We start from the raw sequence: 16,489 nt of genomic DNA, 5'->3' as shown, positions 1-16,489 counted from the left end.
GAATTTATCTACACTCGACTTCTTTCCAGGGTTCTGGTTCTATTTCACACACACAGGACTGTATTCTTTAATAGAAAAAATGTTAGTACCTATTATTATTTTGGTTTTTCGGAACTTTGAATATAATAGAAAAAGTTATTTGCAACTTAAGTATGCAAGTACCTTTATGTTTTTATATTTATCATGAAGTTTTTAGAAAATGTAGATCGACAATGCTGGTTAGGAATAATATTCTCTAATGATATGATAATGGACGAACGATATTTATGATGGAATGTTGGTGGTATAATTATATGTTTATTATTACAAATATCCTTTTACGTTATTCGTGCATATATTTTTATTGTCTATTGTTCGTGTCCATATTGTTATTCCTTTCTGTTTGTGTAGTTTTTATAATTATTATAATTTGTATATCCGTGTAGGTAACTTGCGTTGGGCCAATGTTATCATGTTTTGGTAGAAGGCCTTAATATAAAGGAAAAAAACCCAAACACTAAACAGGAGAAAAGCGGTGGCGCGAAGGTTCTTAAGCGCATGCGCCCGAGAAAAGCCTGCGCCATCTTTGCCATGCGCAAACAACCCGAAATCTGACATTTTTATTGGATCGGGAAAGGTGTTCCGCGCTGTCATTTTCGTCCTTTTGGTCAACCAAATTGTTCGAAATGTCGTAATGTTCGCAATTTAGAGAGGAACATGGAAATAAGGTTGTTAAGCATATTATTTTCTGTAACAATCTTTATTCAACTTCCTCCCTTAGCTCCCACGTACAATGAAGAGTCCATCAGATTTGGCCTGTGAGTATTCTTTTCTTTCTTGATTTATGGAACGCGTATTAATTATGCAACCTTTATGGTTTATTGGCGTGATTTTGTTCGTAAATTATATATCGTTTAAATAACACCACCGTAATAAAAATACATTCATTTTCATAATGGGTTCTAGCGGGAATAAAATAGACTAATGTTGATTTTCTTATTGGTTTTCGTATTTAAATTTGACAGCAATTCTTTATTATCTAATAGCGTTCACGCCTGGGCTGAAAAACTTGGAGCTGAACTATGGCATTTTGGCGATTATATTACAAGGAGAAAGGAGGTCCAGGATGTGAGTACTATTTTTGTAAAATATTTTTCTTTTGTCTATCCTTAAAAGTACATGTTAACCAGTTTTAAGTTGTACCATTGTTTCCGCAATAAATAAAAGCTTGAACACAAACAAAAAAAGGAATAGTCTTGAAGAAAGACTTGTGTAGACAATACAACAATTTACATAAAAACTGCAAAAAACGTTGAATTGGAAGCACATTAATCGTTTTTAGACGAGTTTTTAGATCGTTTTCAGATCGTTTTTAGATCGTTTTTAGATCGTTTTTAGATTTTAATTCGACCTAATCATGCGTTTTGGGTTATGCTTATGGTTGCAATAATGTTGTAATTGAAAGTCATCATGCTTGGTTGACATTTAATCATCAGTGTGACCATATATAAAGTAAAGTGTAATCGCATGAAAAAAAATACTCCCCTAGTTCTTGTATGTTCAATAGACCATTTAAAAAAAAGAGTTATGAATAATATGTTCATTATCTTATTACGCATCGATGTAGCTAAAGAATTGTTATTTTTTTCATTTTTTAAATAGTATTTTCAGCATTTTTCGAGTGCCAATATGCACTCACTGATTTGAATTATTTGACTTTAAAAACAACTAAAAATGTCTTTTGTTCGATTTGCAAAATGGTCTATTGAACATACAAGAACTAGGGCAGCGAGTATACAGTAGAAAGCATCCCTGGTTCAGTTATATTTTGTTTTGTTTGTGACCAGATAATATGTGAGACATGTGTTGCTAGTAGTTTCACACAGCCGTAGAGACGCGATTGCTGCATTTGCCTACCATTACTTCATCAAATAAAATATTGGTTTAAACGGTGGTTTCAAACTGCAATTTTCCCATCACCACCAATACCTTTTTTAATTTATTCTAATCTCACTGATTCAGGTTAATTTTTTGAAATCAATGCTTTTTCAGAGCTTTGAGACGGCGCAGATAGAGGTTAGGGATGGCAAGAAAATTGTGGAGCAAATGGCTTCCGATATCAGCAATATGATGGAGCTGAAGATAAGTGCGGTGAAAAGGATTTCTGACGCTGCGGAAACCAACGCTCTCTCCTTCCAGAACAGGGACCCCACGGCCACTGTGCCCCCGGAATTCCAGTTCTACAACAGCAAAAGGATCGAGGTTCCGGGAACGCCTACCACCCCCTCGTATGCGCCCACTGGAGACGACGACTCGCCCGCACCTCCTCCGATCCGGGAAGTAGTCCTGACTCCTAACCCTCACTTCAGCAACATTCCCGTGAACACGAGCTTCAGTAGTGTTCATGTTCCGACCAATGTTTACGAGAGAGGTAAGATCGTAATATTATATTCACTTGCATAACTAATAAAAAAACACAGTATTATCAACATTATCACAGTATATTGCCATGCCTATTTTTTCATTTGTTTTTATTCCGAAAATTCATGATGAACAATGTATTTCTGAATTATAATTTTTTCAGCTGATGACGTGATAGATGCGATCAGATGGTCTGAGAAACTGGATTTTATCTTTACAAGCAACTACAAGGCAGATCCATCTCTCTCTTGGCAATACTTTGGAAGTTCAACTGGCTTCATGAGGCACTACCCAGGTAATCATTTGATAATAAAAGAAAAGTGACCATCTCCGAAAAAAAAATTATAGACTAGCCAAACTGAACTTGAGAAATGCAAGAGATGACAGCATTTGAAATGCAGCTGCAGCAGTGCTATGGGAAATTGGATATATAACATGTTTTTTTGGCATGCGATAAATATTAGAGCATTTAATTGTATCGCAAAGTTTCTCGAAAATGTATGAAAAAAATAATGAAAGTACGTTTTGATAAAAATGAACTAAAATGTCATAGGTTCTGCTCAACAGCTGTTTAGAGTAGCCAACCAATCAATCATGACTTGTGATAGATTTCTGGTTTTCAGGAAGCCATGTTTGCGTGTTTTCATACGTATGGGGTTATCTTTCAAAATGTCAGCTCAATTCACCGAAACAACTCGAGACGTCGCAGGCGGAGTAGTTACAAAACTTTTAAAATTCATAGTGTCGATAATATGATACATAAAAACAAAAAAAATATTGGCTTAGTTACTAATTACTAACAAATAAAAAAAATATTAACTTCCTCAATGATAATAAAGAAATAGCATTTTTTTCCAATTGTTACAATTACATAGATCTTTATTGTTATTATAGATTCAACACTACACACATCTTGTTTTTTTCTCTTTTTACGATAATTTTTATATGTTCATTTCAATTCATATTTCATGTTGTTTTTTACAAAAATAAATTTACTAACTTTTTTGTGCATATTGCTTTTACCTCTAATTGATGAAAAATATCCAAACCGGACGAATAAATTTTAGCTATTTTTTATATTTATCATTGTTTGTGAAATAAATATTTGACTAGAGCTTTACAAAGTGTTAATCTAATTTTAACAAAAACTTTTAAGAACTAACTTAAACTGCTGGGAAACTATTTTAGTGTTTGGTATATTGAAAATGATGTGGTTCTACAGCGATGCAGTGGAAAGCGTCCCCAGTGGACTTGTATGACTGCAGAACAAGAGCCTGGTACATAGAGGCGGCTGTCAGCCCTAAGGATGTCATTGTACTGGTGGACAATTCAGGATCCATGACGGGACAGAGGAAGGACATTGCTCGTCATGTCGTGTCCAATATCCTGGACACACTGGGAAACAATGACTTTGTTAACATCTTCACATTCAACGATATTGTCTCGGAAGTGGTGCCCTGCTTTGCTAATATGCTTGTGCAGGTAACTTCATTCTTATATTAATATTGCATTCACTGGTTTTTATTGCTGACATTTAAAAAGCAAATACACATTCTTTATTGAATATTTTTTGACAGTTAGGAATGTAACTCGAAGCATTTAAAGACTTTGTGATATGCCAGGGCCGCGATTATGAACGCAATCTTTATCGGTAGATATCGAGACGGTATAAAATAAATTCGATATTTATGAATGAAAATGTGTATATTTGTATGAAAATTTTGAGGATCTTCGCTGGTAACTTGTAATTAAATATGTTTAAAAAAAAAAAACTATTTTTCATAGAGAAAACTTAGTTATACTTTGTAGATAAAATTGAAGATAAATTTTATCTTCCCATTAGGATACGGACCCAGCTAATTGTGTTTTATTTTTGCACCTCAACAGGTCAGGGGCCCAATTACAGTGGTGAATTAAATCACAGAACACCCAGGCTTGAGAAAAATCACATTTTTTAATTGTTGTGTTCTCACCGGGAATCGAACCCGGAAACTTCCGTGCGTGAGTCAAGCGTCTTGACCACTACACCACGGAGGCCGGAAAAAGTTAGGAAAGTGACCAATTTATACAATTTGTAACATTTCCCACTCGGTCTAAATACCTCTTACCCACCATCTGTTGATTTTTTTGGTAAATTACTAAATTACAAACATATTCCTGTGTTTTCTCTCCGGATTTTGTCACTAAAGCAACGATATTTTTACAAACTCTAGATATCCACCATTGGCGTGTTTCTACCGTTTATTTTTTGTTCATAAATTGTTTTATAGGAGCTAAGACCATCTAAAAACCCTTAAAAGCACCTTGTTTTATCTGCCGTCTTCGGACGTACGGTATACAAACATGACTATATTTGATAAAAGAAAAATGTGCAGATACAATGAATGTCTATTTGATACTCTTTCTTGAAAAAAAAACAAAATCATTTCAGTTTTGGGATGCGTAAAACAGGAATTTCGAGATCTCAATTTAGTTAGGCAAAATCAGTTCGATGTGCAGTTGTCTTTTTTGCACAGTATTTGCATAGACATCTGCGAGAGAGTAACAGAAAAACTTTATTTAAATACCTATTCATCAAACTGCTCGCTGACCGCATCTTCTTGTAGTACAGAAAACTTTATTCATAACTCAAAATATTCACAAGTGTCATTTTACTTTTTAAGTGTCGATTTGTGAGAATATTGCGTAGTTATTATTATGATAAATAAATATTAATTGTGAAATGATTAAATTACATGATTATATAATAAATAAATGAGAAAAAACTATTTTACAGGCTACTCTAGCGAATGTTCGAGAGTTAAAACTGGGACTGGAATCCATAGACACTTTGGGTATCGCTAACTTCTCGGCCGCTCTGACAACAGCCTTTGAGCTCCTGGAGGTCTACCGCAGCGAGAGGGAGGGTGCTCGCTGTAACCAGGCCATCATGCTGGTCTCCGATGGTGTCCCCTATAACTACAAGGAGATCTTCGAAATATACAACTGGAGGGAGAGACCCAAGATGCCCGTCAGAGTGTTTACCTACCTTATTGGCCGAGAGGTTTGAAAATTTTGTTCTTGCCTTTCTCAAAGCCAATTTTCACATTCATCATCATCGTCGTACCCATATGCACACCCGATGATGCATAGAGCACTGCATTTATAGTGAGAAGATCTTTTAACATAATTATGTATCCCCGTACTGCAGGCCAACTGTTTGTGACACCTGATTTTTATCATTTAAATCATTTCTATCAAACTTATACAGAGTGTTCTTTAAACCCTGTCACATCCGAAACCATGATGATCAGTATGGGCAAGAAGACAGCATAATAGGCAGGTGCACCAACCACTATCCTACGAGGTGAACTATTTCCACTCATTTCCTTTTTCTTTTTACCTGAGAATTTTAGTTCTATTTAACGTGCAGAACTGTATTCTTTAATGGTAACCACATCAGATGCCACTATGCGTGTCCATGATTTTATTGTATTTTTCCTAAAAATGTTACTATTTTTATTTTCTGGCATCTAAAGTAAATGAATTATTGTAATCTTTTTTTCATTTAATGAATAGTTGATATACACTACAATTGGTTGTAGTGCCCTATGCACCATTGAAAGATGGAACGATAACAGTGTTGATAAAGTAAGTCAAGTGTAGTAAAAAGCATGTTTGTTCATGAAATATTCAAAATTGTGGACTTCGAATATGAGTTACTTGAGTAAACGAAGGAGGAATTTTATTTGATTTTGATTTAATGCTGCGATAACAGTATTCAATCAAACCCCACAATCTAAATGTGTTTTTTGCGCACTTGGAATTTATTGGGGTGTTTTTCATATATTTTGAATGATTATAATTAGGATGTTCAGTGCTACAGGAAATTATAGGAAATTATATAGGATAAATGAAACTATTTCTTATACTCGGTTAAATTAGAGCATTTAATGAGGAACTTCAGCCCTAAGGGAGATTGGATATAAAAAATGTTTTCTTGCGCGCGGTAAAAATTAGAGAATTAAATTGTACGGCAAAATACCTTGAAATTGTACAAAAAAAATAATTGCAAATATTTTAATCAAAACGCACCACTTTGAATGACATCACTGGTTCATAATATGAACTATCCAATGATATGAGAGCTTTGAAGGATATCCGGTTCGGTCACCGTAAACGAACCGATCGGAAGAACTGTCAGAGAAGAACCTCTGACGCGGAGTTATTTTAGAAATACAAAACTTTAAAAAAACATAGCGCTGATAATACGATATATAATTTATTTTTTTTTTAAATTGGCTTAGTTTAATATTCTATTAACAAATAAAAAAAGAAAAAAAAGATGCTGAATTTCCTCATTGTACTGCGGAGTTTTTTGAAAATGTATGAAAATAAAAAAATTAACTACTTTGAACGACGTCAAATGTTCTTATCAATCAATCAACCAATCAATGATAGCGTTGACATGTGTTGTAATAGAGGTCCGGTTTCTGGAAAGCCATTTTTTCAAGGTTAAGTATATTTTGATAGCTACGGGGTTTTACTTTTAAATGCCAGGACAACTCACCGACGAAAACTAGTGAAGTCGTGGGCGGAGTATTATCAAAATTACAAAACTAAAAAATCATAACGATGATAATACTAAACATTAAGTATTTAAAATTTATTTTTAGCTTAGTTTGTCAATCTATTGACAAATAAAAAAAAACCCTGAACATCGTCATCAAAATCCACACGCGTTATCTTTCCTTTTTAGGTAGCGGATGTAAGAGAAGTGAAGTGGATGGCGTGCGCCAACCAGGGTTACTATGTTCACCTCTGTACTCTGGCAGAGGTCAGGGAACAGGTCCTCAATTATATTCCAGTGATGGCTCGCCCGCTGGTCCTGTGGAGGGATGAGCATCCTATTATATGGACCCCAGTGTACGCTGATATCACGGTTAGTTTTGCTATCAACTGTTTTATTATTGTCTGTCACCCTCAATCTAATTTTCCCAATTCCGACGGCGATAGGGTATGTTAGTTCATTAGCTTGTTCTTAAACCGGAAGAAACAATTCCGATCGGGAGAACCAGAACCATCACCACCCCTCCACGGCCAAATAATCCAAACCTATTAAGCCCAAAAGAAAATCATTGTTCACAAATTCGCTCTATTCCTAGCACCACTCTATTTAAGACGAAAACCTAGTATTTTTATTTGATTTATTTATACTTTTCCATTGTTTGTATTCTTTTTTTATACAGAATAATGTTCCCTCACTAGGGTGTCCTGTGCCGGGGGAAACATATTACAAAATATGAAACATGCCTTAAATTAGCTGTTTAAGTTAACATAATAATAATTTTAAATAAAATGTAATTAATCTAATTAACCTAATTATCATTAACATAATAAACAATATAAACTAAAATAATCATAAAAAACAACGAATTTATATAGACCAAATTTCATAAACAGTACACACATTTTATCTATTTGGCTTGATCCACTCATCGATCCGTGTGCAACCCACCTCCATTATCCATTTCTTAATAGCAATTTTATATTGTGAGTACTTACTAATTGTCCTAATGGATAATGGAAGTAGATTGTACACTTTAACCAAGTAGTAGGCCAATCCTCTTTGACCGAAGGTTGTATTATTTTATTTTTTTTTGCATCAACCTCAAACATCAGTATCAACCTATTCAATACCTGGCATCATCCTAGTCAATACCTATCATGCAATCTATCAACCGACCTATCAATCAACCTTATTAACCCCACGCAATATGAAAACCTAATCCTACATACTAGGACGGCGTCTTTAATAACACACCACTCCGGCAAAGGAGCAGCCCAGCCCGACACAGACAACTTGACAATAAATTATGCTTAGGTTGCTCTGACGGCGATAGGGGTATTGAAAGCAGTAAATATAAATAAATAAAAAACGCAAATCTTTTGTAAACAAAGAATAAAAAAATTAATAATAATAATTTATGGTTCATTAAAGCTAAAAATTTTTTTGGCAATGCGCGGATCTGAAAAGAGACCACCAGACCTTTAAAACGGATCCGAGTAAGTGGGCGGGGGGCTTTCAATGTTTTATTATTGTGACACATCTTCTATCAAAATTTATTATTGGTGGTCCACATAATGCAATGGTGAAGGTGCTTGCTTCACGTGCCGGTGTTATGGGTTTAAAACAATAAAAAATCTGAATATTTTATAAGAAAAGTCCATTTTGTGTTACAGCTTGCAGGTATTAAGGTCAAGTAAATAATAGATTAAAAAAATTATTTTTTTGAATTTTGGAATTTTGAACAAAATTTTAATATTCAATGTCTTGTTACCAAAGTCTATCAAATATATTTTAATTACATTGTTTTCTCAATTTTCAGGACCCTAAAATGACAGATTGGCTGTGGGAAAGGAGAGAATCCGAAGAGCAGAGAGAAAGGGTGATGAGTGTAAAAAGGAACGCCTCATTCTTTCTGTCTGTATTCGAAAAAGACAGAAGATATGCTCTTAAACAAAAAGAAGTAAGTGCCTCTTTTTTTAACCCTAATAATATTATTTCATAAATATTTTTTAAAGAAATTCTTTCATAATATCTTGGCCTGACTGACGCACTCTATGTGCGATAAATATTATAACTTTAAGCTGAAACATTTAAAAAATCTACCTGTAATTGTTACACGACATTTATTTGGGAAACCAATAATTCTACATATTTGTAATTATACGTAACGTCATTGTAGGGAAATAATTTCATACGGAAGACAGACCCGTTTTGCATTTTAGCTACCTTAAACTTTATTTCTAATTAAACATTGACATTTAATTACTATTGATTTACCAGTTATTTTACAATATATTTTCAGATGGAAGACCAGGAACCCGGAGACTTGCAAGCGTACAAGCTAATGACGTCAGTCTCCATGCCGGTATATGATAAAAGAGAAAATGCGGTGAGGTTATTTTCTATGAATATTAATTACAATTTTGTTTACAAAATATAATCAACTTGTAAGTTTTTTATTCTACACAACTATATTTAGTTCAAAACAGTTCTAAAATAGATGCTCAAAGAGTGAATTAACAAATTTTACTCCAAAATCAGTCATTGATAAATGGGGTATTTTTTAATATAAAAATATGTACTCCACAGTTAGAAAAATTTTATAACTCAGATAATCCTATTAACCCATTCAGAGCTAAATTAATTCCTGTGAATATTTAAACATACACCTGTGTGGTCCACCTCGTGGTCAAATGGTCAGCGCGTTTGCCTACCATGCTCTCGGTCTCTCTGGTCTCGGGTTGGATTCCCGACATGGTCGACATAAAATATTTATTTTTAAATTGTGTTTTTACACTTTAATATTTCACAGTCCCTGAACTGACCAGAAGCACAAGACTGATTATCTTACCTTCTTGTAACAAAAATTCTCAAAGAACACTGCAGTTGGTGTAATAATGTAATACCCTATGCACCATTAGGTGGAGAAAGGAAATGGGTCATACAAAATATTTCACATTCTGTTTGTACTGACAGAATTATTTGAATTTTTAATTAATTTTTTTTTGTAAATCTTTTTTACCCAAGAAATTATAAACATAAATTTTTAATTAACACTGGGTTTCCAAACCGTTTTTTTTTTTTTAAATATATTTAAAACTGGTCTTAATTATCATTTAAAAGGATGACAAGAATTCACCCCAAAACAAACAAACCAGCCAGAACTGTCAAACTAAGACATGAACATTTCTGTTTTATTTCAACTATCAAATAAGGAAAACAAAGTTGCATAGCTAAATATACCAATAATTTTTAAAAAACCTTCCCCGTTTTTTTATTTTAGTATGTAGGAAAGTGAATAAATCTTTAATTTCGTGTATATTTATTAAACCTTTTATAAAAGTAATAAAATATTTAAAGTTTTTGTCGTATAACTTCCAAAGTGCCGAGGATGAGAGGAATGAGAGGAGAAAGAGAATTAAACAGTATTTTTAATTCCAACAAGAAGAATGCAGTGATATAATTTAATTTTTCTAAACCTTTTCCATTTTGTAGTTTGAGGTTTGATATTAATTTATTGCATACAATGACTTTTTTTTTCTTCAAGCACTTTTACAGCCCAAGATTAATGTTTTGTTGTAAAACATGCTAAGAATTTTCAAATAAGTATGTAATATGCTTAGTGTAATAACTCGCCACTGGTTAATAGAGTCGCCCATACGGACAAAAACCATTCTATGATTATCACCTACAAAGTTAGTTAAGGTTTACAGCAATACAACGGGCCTTAGGTACTTGGGTCGAGAATTGCAAGCACAAACCGAAACCGTCCATCACACGTTTGTTAACTAAAAACCAAACTAAAAATTCGGAACGCTTTTGTTCTATTTAAAAGCGTTCTAATTTTCGGGTTCGATAACTGTTTTATTATGTATGTATTCGCATTATATAATGTACAAAAAATAAAATAATTTGCGACTATTATATAATCCGTTGACGTCAAATTGTTACATTTGAAATATTTTTCTAAGCTAACTCTATGGAATTAGACAAAAAATTATAAAAATGTGACTCTCCAAATTACATAATAAATTCATAAAAATATGTATGTATATTATGTGAGCCCATTGCAGGTAAAGCGAGCCAACTGACTTATTCAAAATGCTATGAGCTTTTTACTAAACCGTTTTGATGTTTTTGACTAACATGGATTCTTTGTACATAAAGAACTAGGAAAAAAAGATTTATGGATTTTACTCATTACAGAAATGTAATATAAGCAATGAGTTTACTTCACATTCAAAATGTCGGTTAGTTCGCGTCACCTGCAATGGCTACATGTTATCCCACAATTATAGTTTTATTCTCAATTATTTATAAGCGGGCCAGTAATAATATTTACCTATGTTAATGTTTATATATTTTAACAATAAACAAGACAAAGATAACTCCCTTTCCACATTCTAATACTGAAATTGTTTCTCAGAATATTACAGAGAATGTACTGGTAAATGAAGCATACTGGGTTTCCATAACACGAGAGGTATATCATCGGCCTATACTCACTTTTAATGCAGTTTATTGCAGTTATGTTTTGGATGGTTGCAGTATAATATTGGTTTATACCCCCATACATAGGTGCATACTTCCTACTAGTTCCTGTCTGTAATTGGAGAAATAGGACTTACCTTTACCTGTAGAGCCAGCGTCATGGCAGATATAGTTTTATTCAAATTTAATCAATTTTGAGATTCATATTTTAAAAATCAAAAACTACTCTTTGTAAGCAAATTTAATCATTTGAAAAATTAGCATTATAATCTTGTTAATTTTATACATTAGTGAATTCTTAAAAGTACATATATTAATCTTTAAATTGTTGTCGTTTACTCACAATACCTTTAACTCTCTCTTCCCGGTGATGTGCAGCTAGTTCACATTGCATCAAATGACTTTAATATCTCTATGAACAGTATCAATTCTGCATTAAGATGTTCGGTATTCCTCCGTTATACATTTACGTATCGATTAAAATATTTTATTACTGGGAACTGAAAAAGCATTTTGTAACAAATCGGAGATGAAACACAAATACATTAAAAAAATTACCAATGTGACGTATGTCGTATATAAGAGTACCAAATAAACGGCGGTCTCAAACACTCTTTACGTCTCACTCTCGATGCTATAGGTATATTTGTAAGCGAGACAAATTTACATGTCACGCAGGCTAGTTGCAAAGTAACCTGTACCACTGCCACAGTACTCCAGTTTTGCGCAGTTGCTTTCGGGCATTTGTTAGGAGCGGTCTCTCTGTTTGCGCTGTGAATGCCAGTCAATGTTTTTTTTTCATGTTTTTTACAATTAGATTTGAAATATTTTTGCTTATAACTTCAACTATAAATGCTTGAAGTAATTACCCACGAATATTCCATTTTTCCAGTTTCGAATCTCATTTTTTGCGTGTGTATTGATTACATGGTAACGCGCGGATGTTTTTGGCACTGTAAGGGAAGTGTTAATTTAAAATTCAATTTATAAAATTGCACCTACCTCATTTTTCACATCTGATGATATTTATTCTGTACGCGATTTTACCAAGAGTAGTTTTTGTCTATCTAATAAATTGTTTTTAAATAAAATTTGTCATATTTGACCGTAGTACATAGCTATAAATATAATATTAAATTATATTAATAATAGTATCTAGTGGAAATATTATTGAGGAATTTGCTAGATTAGGCCATTAGGGTCTTCACATTTGGGAGATTGGGATAACTTAACGAATATTGGCTTTGTGTAATGGATTTCAGTAAAGTTTTTTTTCCTTTAATCGAATATTATGTATTTTAAATCAAATGTTTGAATGTAGGATTTATACATTAATAATTATTAGTAGTTGATGCTTCGTCGAATTCTTTATTTCAAGTTACTACTTATGTAAATAGACATTTCATTGCTAGAAGGCGTGTTTAAATACTATACATAGGTACATGTACAGTTTTATCAATAGTGATTTTATCATGTTTGTAAATATATTTTATTATTCTATATTATTATATATGGGTATCTGTTTCTATAAATTTCTATGAAGACTAAAATCATTTTCCTTATATCAAATTGTATCCATTATAAAATATTATATTAAAAAATTGAATTGAATTACCTAATATGTTATATATTTTTTATATCCCTTTTACTTATAGATATCAAATGTTTTCCAAAATCATTTAAATTCCACATCAACACTTTACACTTTTTATCCACTAAAACTTTTCGTTAAAATATGGGTATTATAATTGAATCTTGCAGCAGAATTGAATTCAAAATGACTGCATAAACAAATATTTGCATAGACTAATGCTGATCTATTTTCCTTGGGCAGACAAGAGTAGCGAACTTGCTCGGAGTGGCGGGGACAGATGTTCCTATCGAGGATATTCAGGCACTGATGATGCCCCACCAGGTAAAGTAAACCTTCGTGATATTCAGCATTTGGTCTTCCTTTAACTTGGTGTATAACTTATTTCCGGATTTAGTAAAAGAGTACCGAATATTTCCTTAACGTGTCTGGAAATTTGATAGAAAAAATCTTCTTACTGTGCTAATGTAAAAATTTTGGTTTCTCATAAGGTGCCTACAGACATACTCGGCATTCGACAATCGTCAAATTCCAACAAATAATGTTGATTGTCAGATGTCTATAATATGCAAATTATGTGTAGTTCTGTATGTAGGCACATAATAAATGTACACTGTATGGTCAACTATAGTTGTATTATATATTAAAATTTGCAACTGTGTGACCAATATTCAAAAGTAGATATATTTTTAATAATACGTATTACATTTACATTTTTAGTAATAGTTTTGTATGGTTAGTTATTTTATGTTATGTGTTATTTTTATGTGACAACAATTACAATAACAATATCATGTGGAAGCCTCTAATTGGACTTTATTTTATTTTATTTTATTTAAATAAACGGCACATAGTGCCTTTTACATATTACTTACAAATACAATTAAATTTACATACATGTAAGCATAATTATAAGTAATACAGAGCATTTAAAACAATATTATTAATTTAGAAAGTCTAAGAAATATAAACTATATAAAAGAATAAAATATTACCAGTTATAGAATTATCGATAAAAAAAGATAATTTGGTATTAGAAATACTTTGAACCAGTTAAAAAAATAACTAAGAAGTCAATTTTGAATAACCTTAAAAAATATATATATATATTTGTATTATTATTGAAAACTAATATTTAGGTAAATAGTATATGTTTATGTATAATAATATATAATGATGTAAAAAAAAAATGATAAAGAGAAATATTTTTTACTTATAAATTAATTAAGAAAAGAAACGAAAAAAGAAAAAAAAACATTTATGATACGTATTTACAATATAATTGTAGCTTATAAATTTATAAATGTCTGTTGGCTTTCCAATAAAATAAAATAAAAAATGTCGCGAGTTGCTACCAGATGTGTGGATTTTTTGACAACCGTTTAATATTGCCAACGGACATCAATGGAAAATGACTGAAAAAATATTCAGCACAAATAACCGTAAAAAACTTGTTTTTCTCTTTGCTTTTTTTGAACATGCTTGAATTTTTTGTTTTCAGTTGGGAGTGAATGGATATGCATTTATAGTCACTAACAATGGGTTCATCTTAACTCACCCGGATCTCAGACCTGTTGTAAGTTCTTATCTATGACTCTTCGATTGATTGAAAATATTAGGCTTGTGAATGTTTTTAAAAAAAATAATTTTTTTTTCTAGTTTCAAGGAATATTGAAACCAAGCTATAACAGTGTTGATATGTTGGAAGTAGAACTAATGGATGATGGTCGAGGTCCGAGAGACTTCAATCCAGAGCTGGTCCAGGTATGTAATAGATTTATTATATTTTGTTAAAAATGGCTCTTAACTTAAAAAGTAATCACTTCAGCTTATGAAAATATTGCGATCCATATCTAACGGGATCTAGCGCCCCGTCACTGACTGAAAAGGGACGGGAATATACACGTTTGTAAATGAATATGAGAATATTATTCTCTCCTCCCTTGTAAGCATGCATCTGGTTCTTTGTGGCAACTGAACCCATGGTAGATCTGGCTCTGTACAGACTGAACGATAAATATTTTTAAAAAATGTTTTATGATTTCTTATTGCAGTTCCGCAGCGAAATAATTAGTCAATCAAATGGCAGCAAATGGATGCAAGTCAAATATCATTTTGATAATATGGTGAGCTTTAATTGTCTATTTATTTATGTTCATAAAAATAAAATGTTACATCCTTACGATATTCTCAAGTAACACAGCTGGTATTTCCTTGCTCTAAAATAAGAATCATAAAGTTTGTTTCTTGAGTTATAGGTTAACGCAACCTTAGTTGAGGCGAATACAATACATAAAGATCACCCTTTAAGCGGATAATAATATTATACTGTTATTATCTTGTCCAATAAACGCCCATATCGCTATTACACACACTATTGTAGCCTTCGGAATACTATACTTGTACACCAATATGCGCCTGTTTGTGTGTATGCGTTGACCTCAGTCAAGTTACAATTTAGTTACCTATACCATATTATATCAGAAGACGGGTAAGGACAAACACAATAATGGAAATGTGATTTTCCCCAAGCAATGTTAGTTCTCGAAGATGCGTTTATTTATTAAATATTTGTTATCTGTAGAAACGGGTGTCCCGCATCAGAAGACAATATTTCTGGACTGGGATTCCCCGTTCTCCGTTCAGCCTCGTGGTGGCGCTTCCTGAGCCTTACGGCCTTCAGCGCCTGTCGCTGCGTCCTGAGGATGACATTCACCGGAATAGGGTCAAGGGGAACAATGCCACTCATTACTTCCGAGGGAAACGCTGGCGCATACACCCTGATTGGTTAGTGCTATCTGCAATAATTTACAACCAAATGTGCTCACATAAATAGTAGACTAAATAAAGGCTACCAATTTATAAATTGTTCAATCCCAATATTAAAAAAAACTTGCCTGGCTTGGAACACGCTTTGTGGTTAGCCAGGAGATGGTATACATGTTTTTTTTTTTTATATTAAAATATGTACAACCAAAATTTTTACAATCCTTCATAACGTCAAACTGAAATAGACATTGCGAAAAAATATTTAAAATGGCCAAATTCTCCAATCTATTCTTCAGACTGTTATTTGTATAAATCTGCAAAGCAATAACAAACCGAATTGCTTATTGTTTCTTCCAAATTATAGAATGACACAAACTTGGAAAATTTGAATTTTTCATATATGTTGTACCATTTGAGACCGTATGTATGTTCAAATGATCACTCACTTTGCGATTTTATGTTTCCCATAATAAATCAAATAATAATATGGGGTTTTTGTTTTCTTATTGCTGGCGACTTCTCTATGGCGTCTATTTCTGTACTCTAGGTTGCAATACATTATCGAGCCTAAAATGGCATTCACATTTGACAGTTTGACTCTTGTTAGACAATCTGATTCAAAAAGGTTAAATGACAGCTGGCCTGTGACCAATTATGTTTAAAATTATGTATTATTAGTTGTCATTATA

At 32.6% G+C, this 16,489-nt stretch overlaps 1 protein-coding gene across 3 annotated transcripts in view; it reads left to right on the top strand.

Moving 5' to 3' along the window:
* Nucleotides 1–334: 334 nt before the first annotated feature.
* The window catches only part of stj (voltage-dependent calcium channel subunit straightjacket), a 35,547-nt gene continuing 19,392 nt past the window's right edge, over nt 335–16,489 (top strand). For all 3 annotated transcript variants that reach the window (XM_088242715.1, XM_088242714.1, XM_088242713.1), the window contains exons 1-14: nt 335–797; nt 1,026–1,107; nt 2,032–2,410; nt 2,564–2,695; nt 3,623–3,882; nt 5,177–5,443; nt 7,139–7,321; nt 8,769–8,909; nt 9,252–9,338; nt 13,275–13,355; nt 14,533–14,607; nt 14,691–14,795; nt 15,086–15,157; nt 15,616–15,818. In XM_088242715.1, coding sequence (XP_088098841.1) covers nt 697–797; nt 1,026–1,107; nt 2,032–2,410; nt 2,564–2,695; nt 3,623–3,882; nt 5,177–5,443; nt 7,139–7,321; nt 8,769–8,909; nt 9,252–9,338; nt 13,275–13,355; nt 14,533–14,607; nt 14,691–14,795; nt 15,086–15,157; nt 15,616–15,818 — 2,168 coding nt within the window. In that variant the 5' untranslated portion in view covers nt 335–696. The remainder of the gene's footprint in view (nt 798–1,025; nt 1,108–2,031; nt 2,411–2,563; nt 2,696–3,622; nt 3,883–5,176; nt 5,444–7,138; nt 7,322–8,768; nt 8,910–9,251; nt 9,339–13,274; nt 13,356–14,532; nt 14,608–14,690; nt 14,796–15,085; nt 15,158–15,615; nt 15,819–16,489) is intronic.

The sequence above is a fragment of the Micrasema longulum genome, unplaced genomic scaffold (genome assembly GCF_059751315.1).
Source record: "Micrasema longulum isolate JH-2025_06_02 unplaced genomic scaffold, ASM5975131v1 h1tg000161l, whole genome shotgun sequence".
In the NCBI taxonomy this organism is placed as follows: domain Eukaryota; kingdom Metazoa; phylum Arthropoda; class Insecta; order Trichoptera; family Brachycentridae; genus Micrasema; species Micrasema longulum.
Note: the sequence above shows the minus strand (reverse complement) of the source record. Positions and strands in the feature narration are given on the sequence as shown.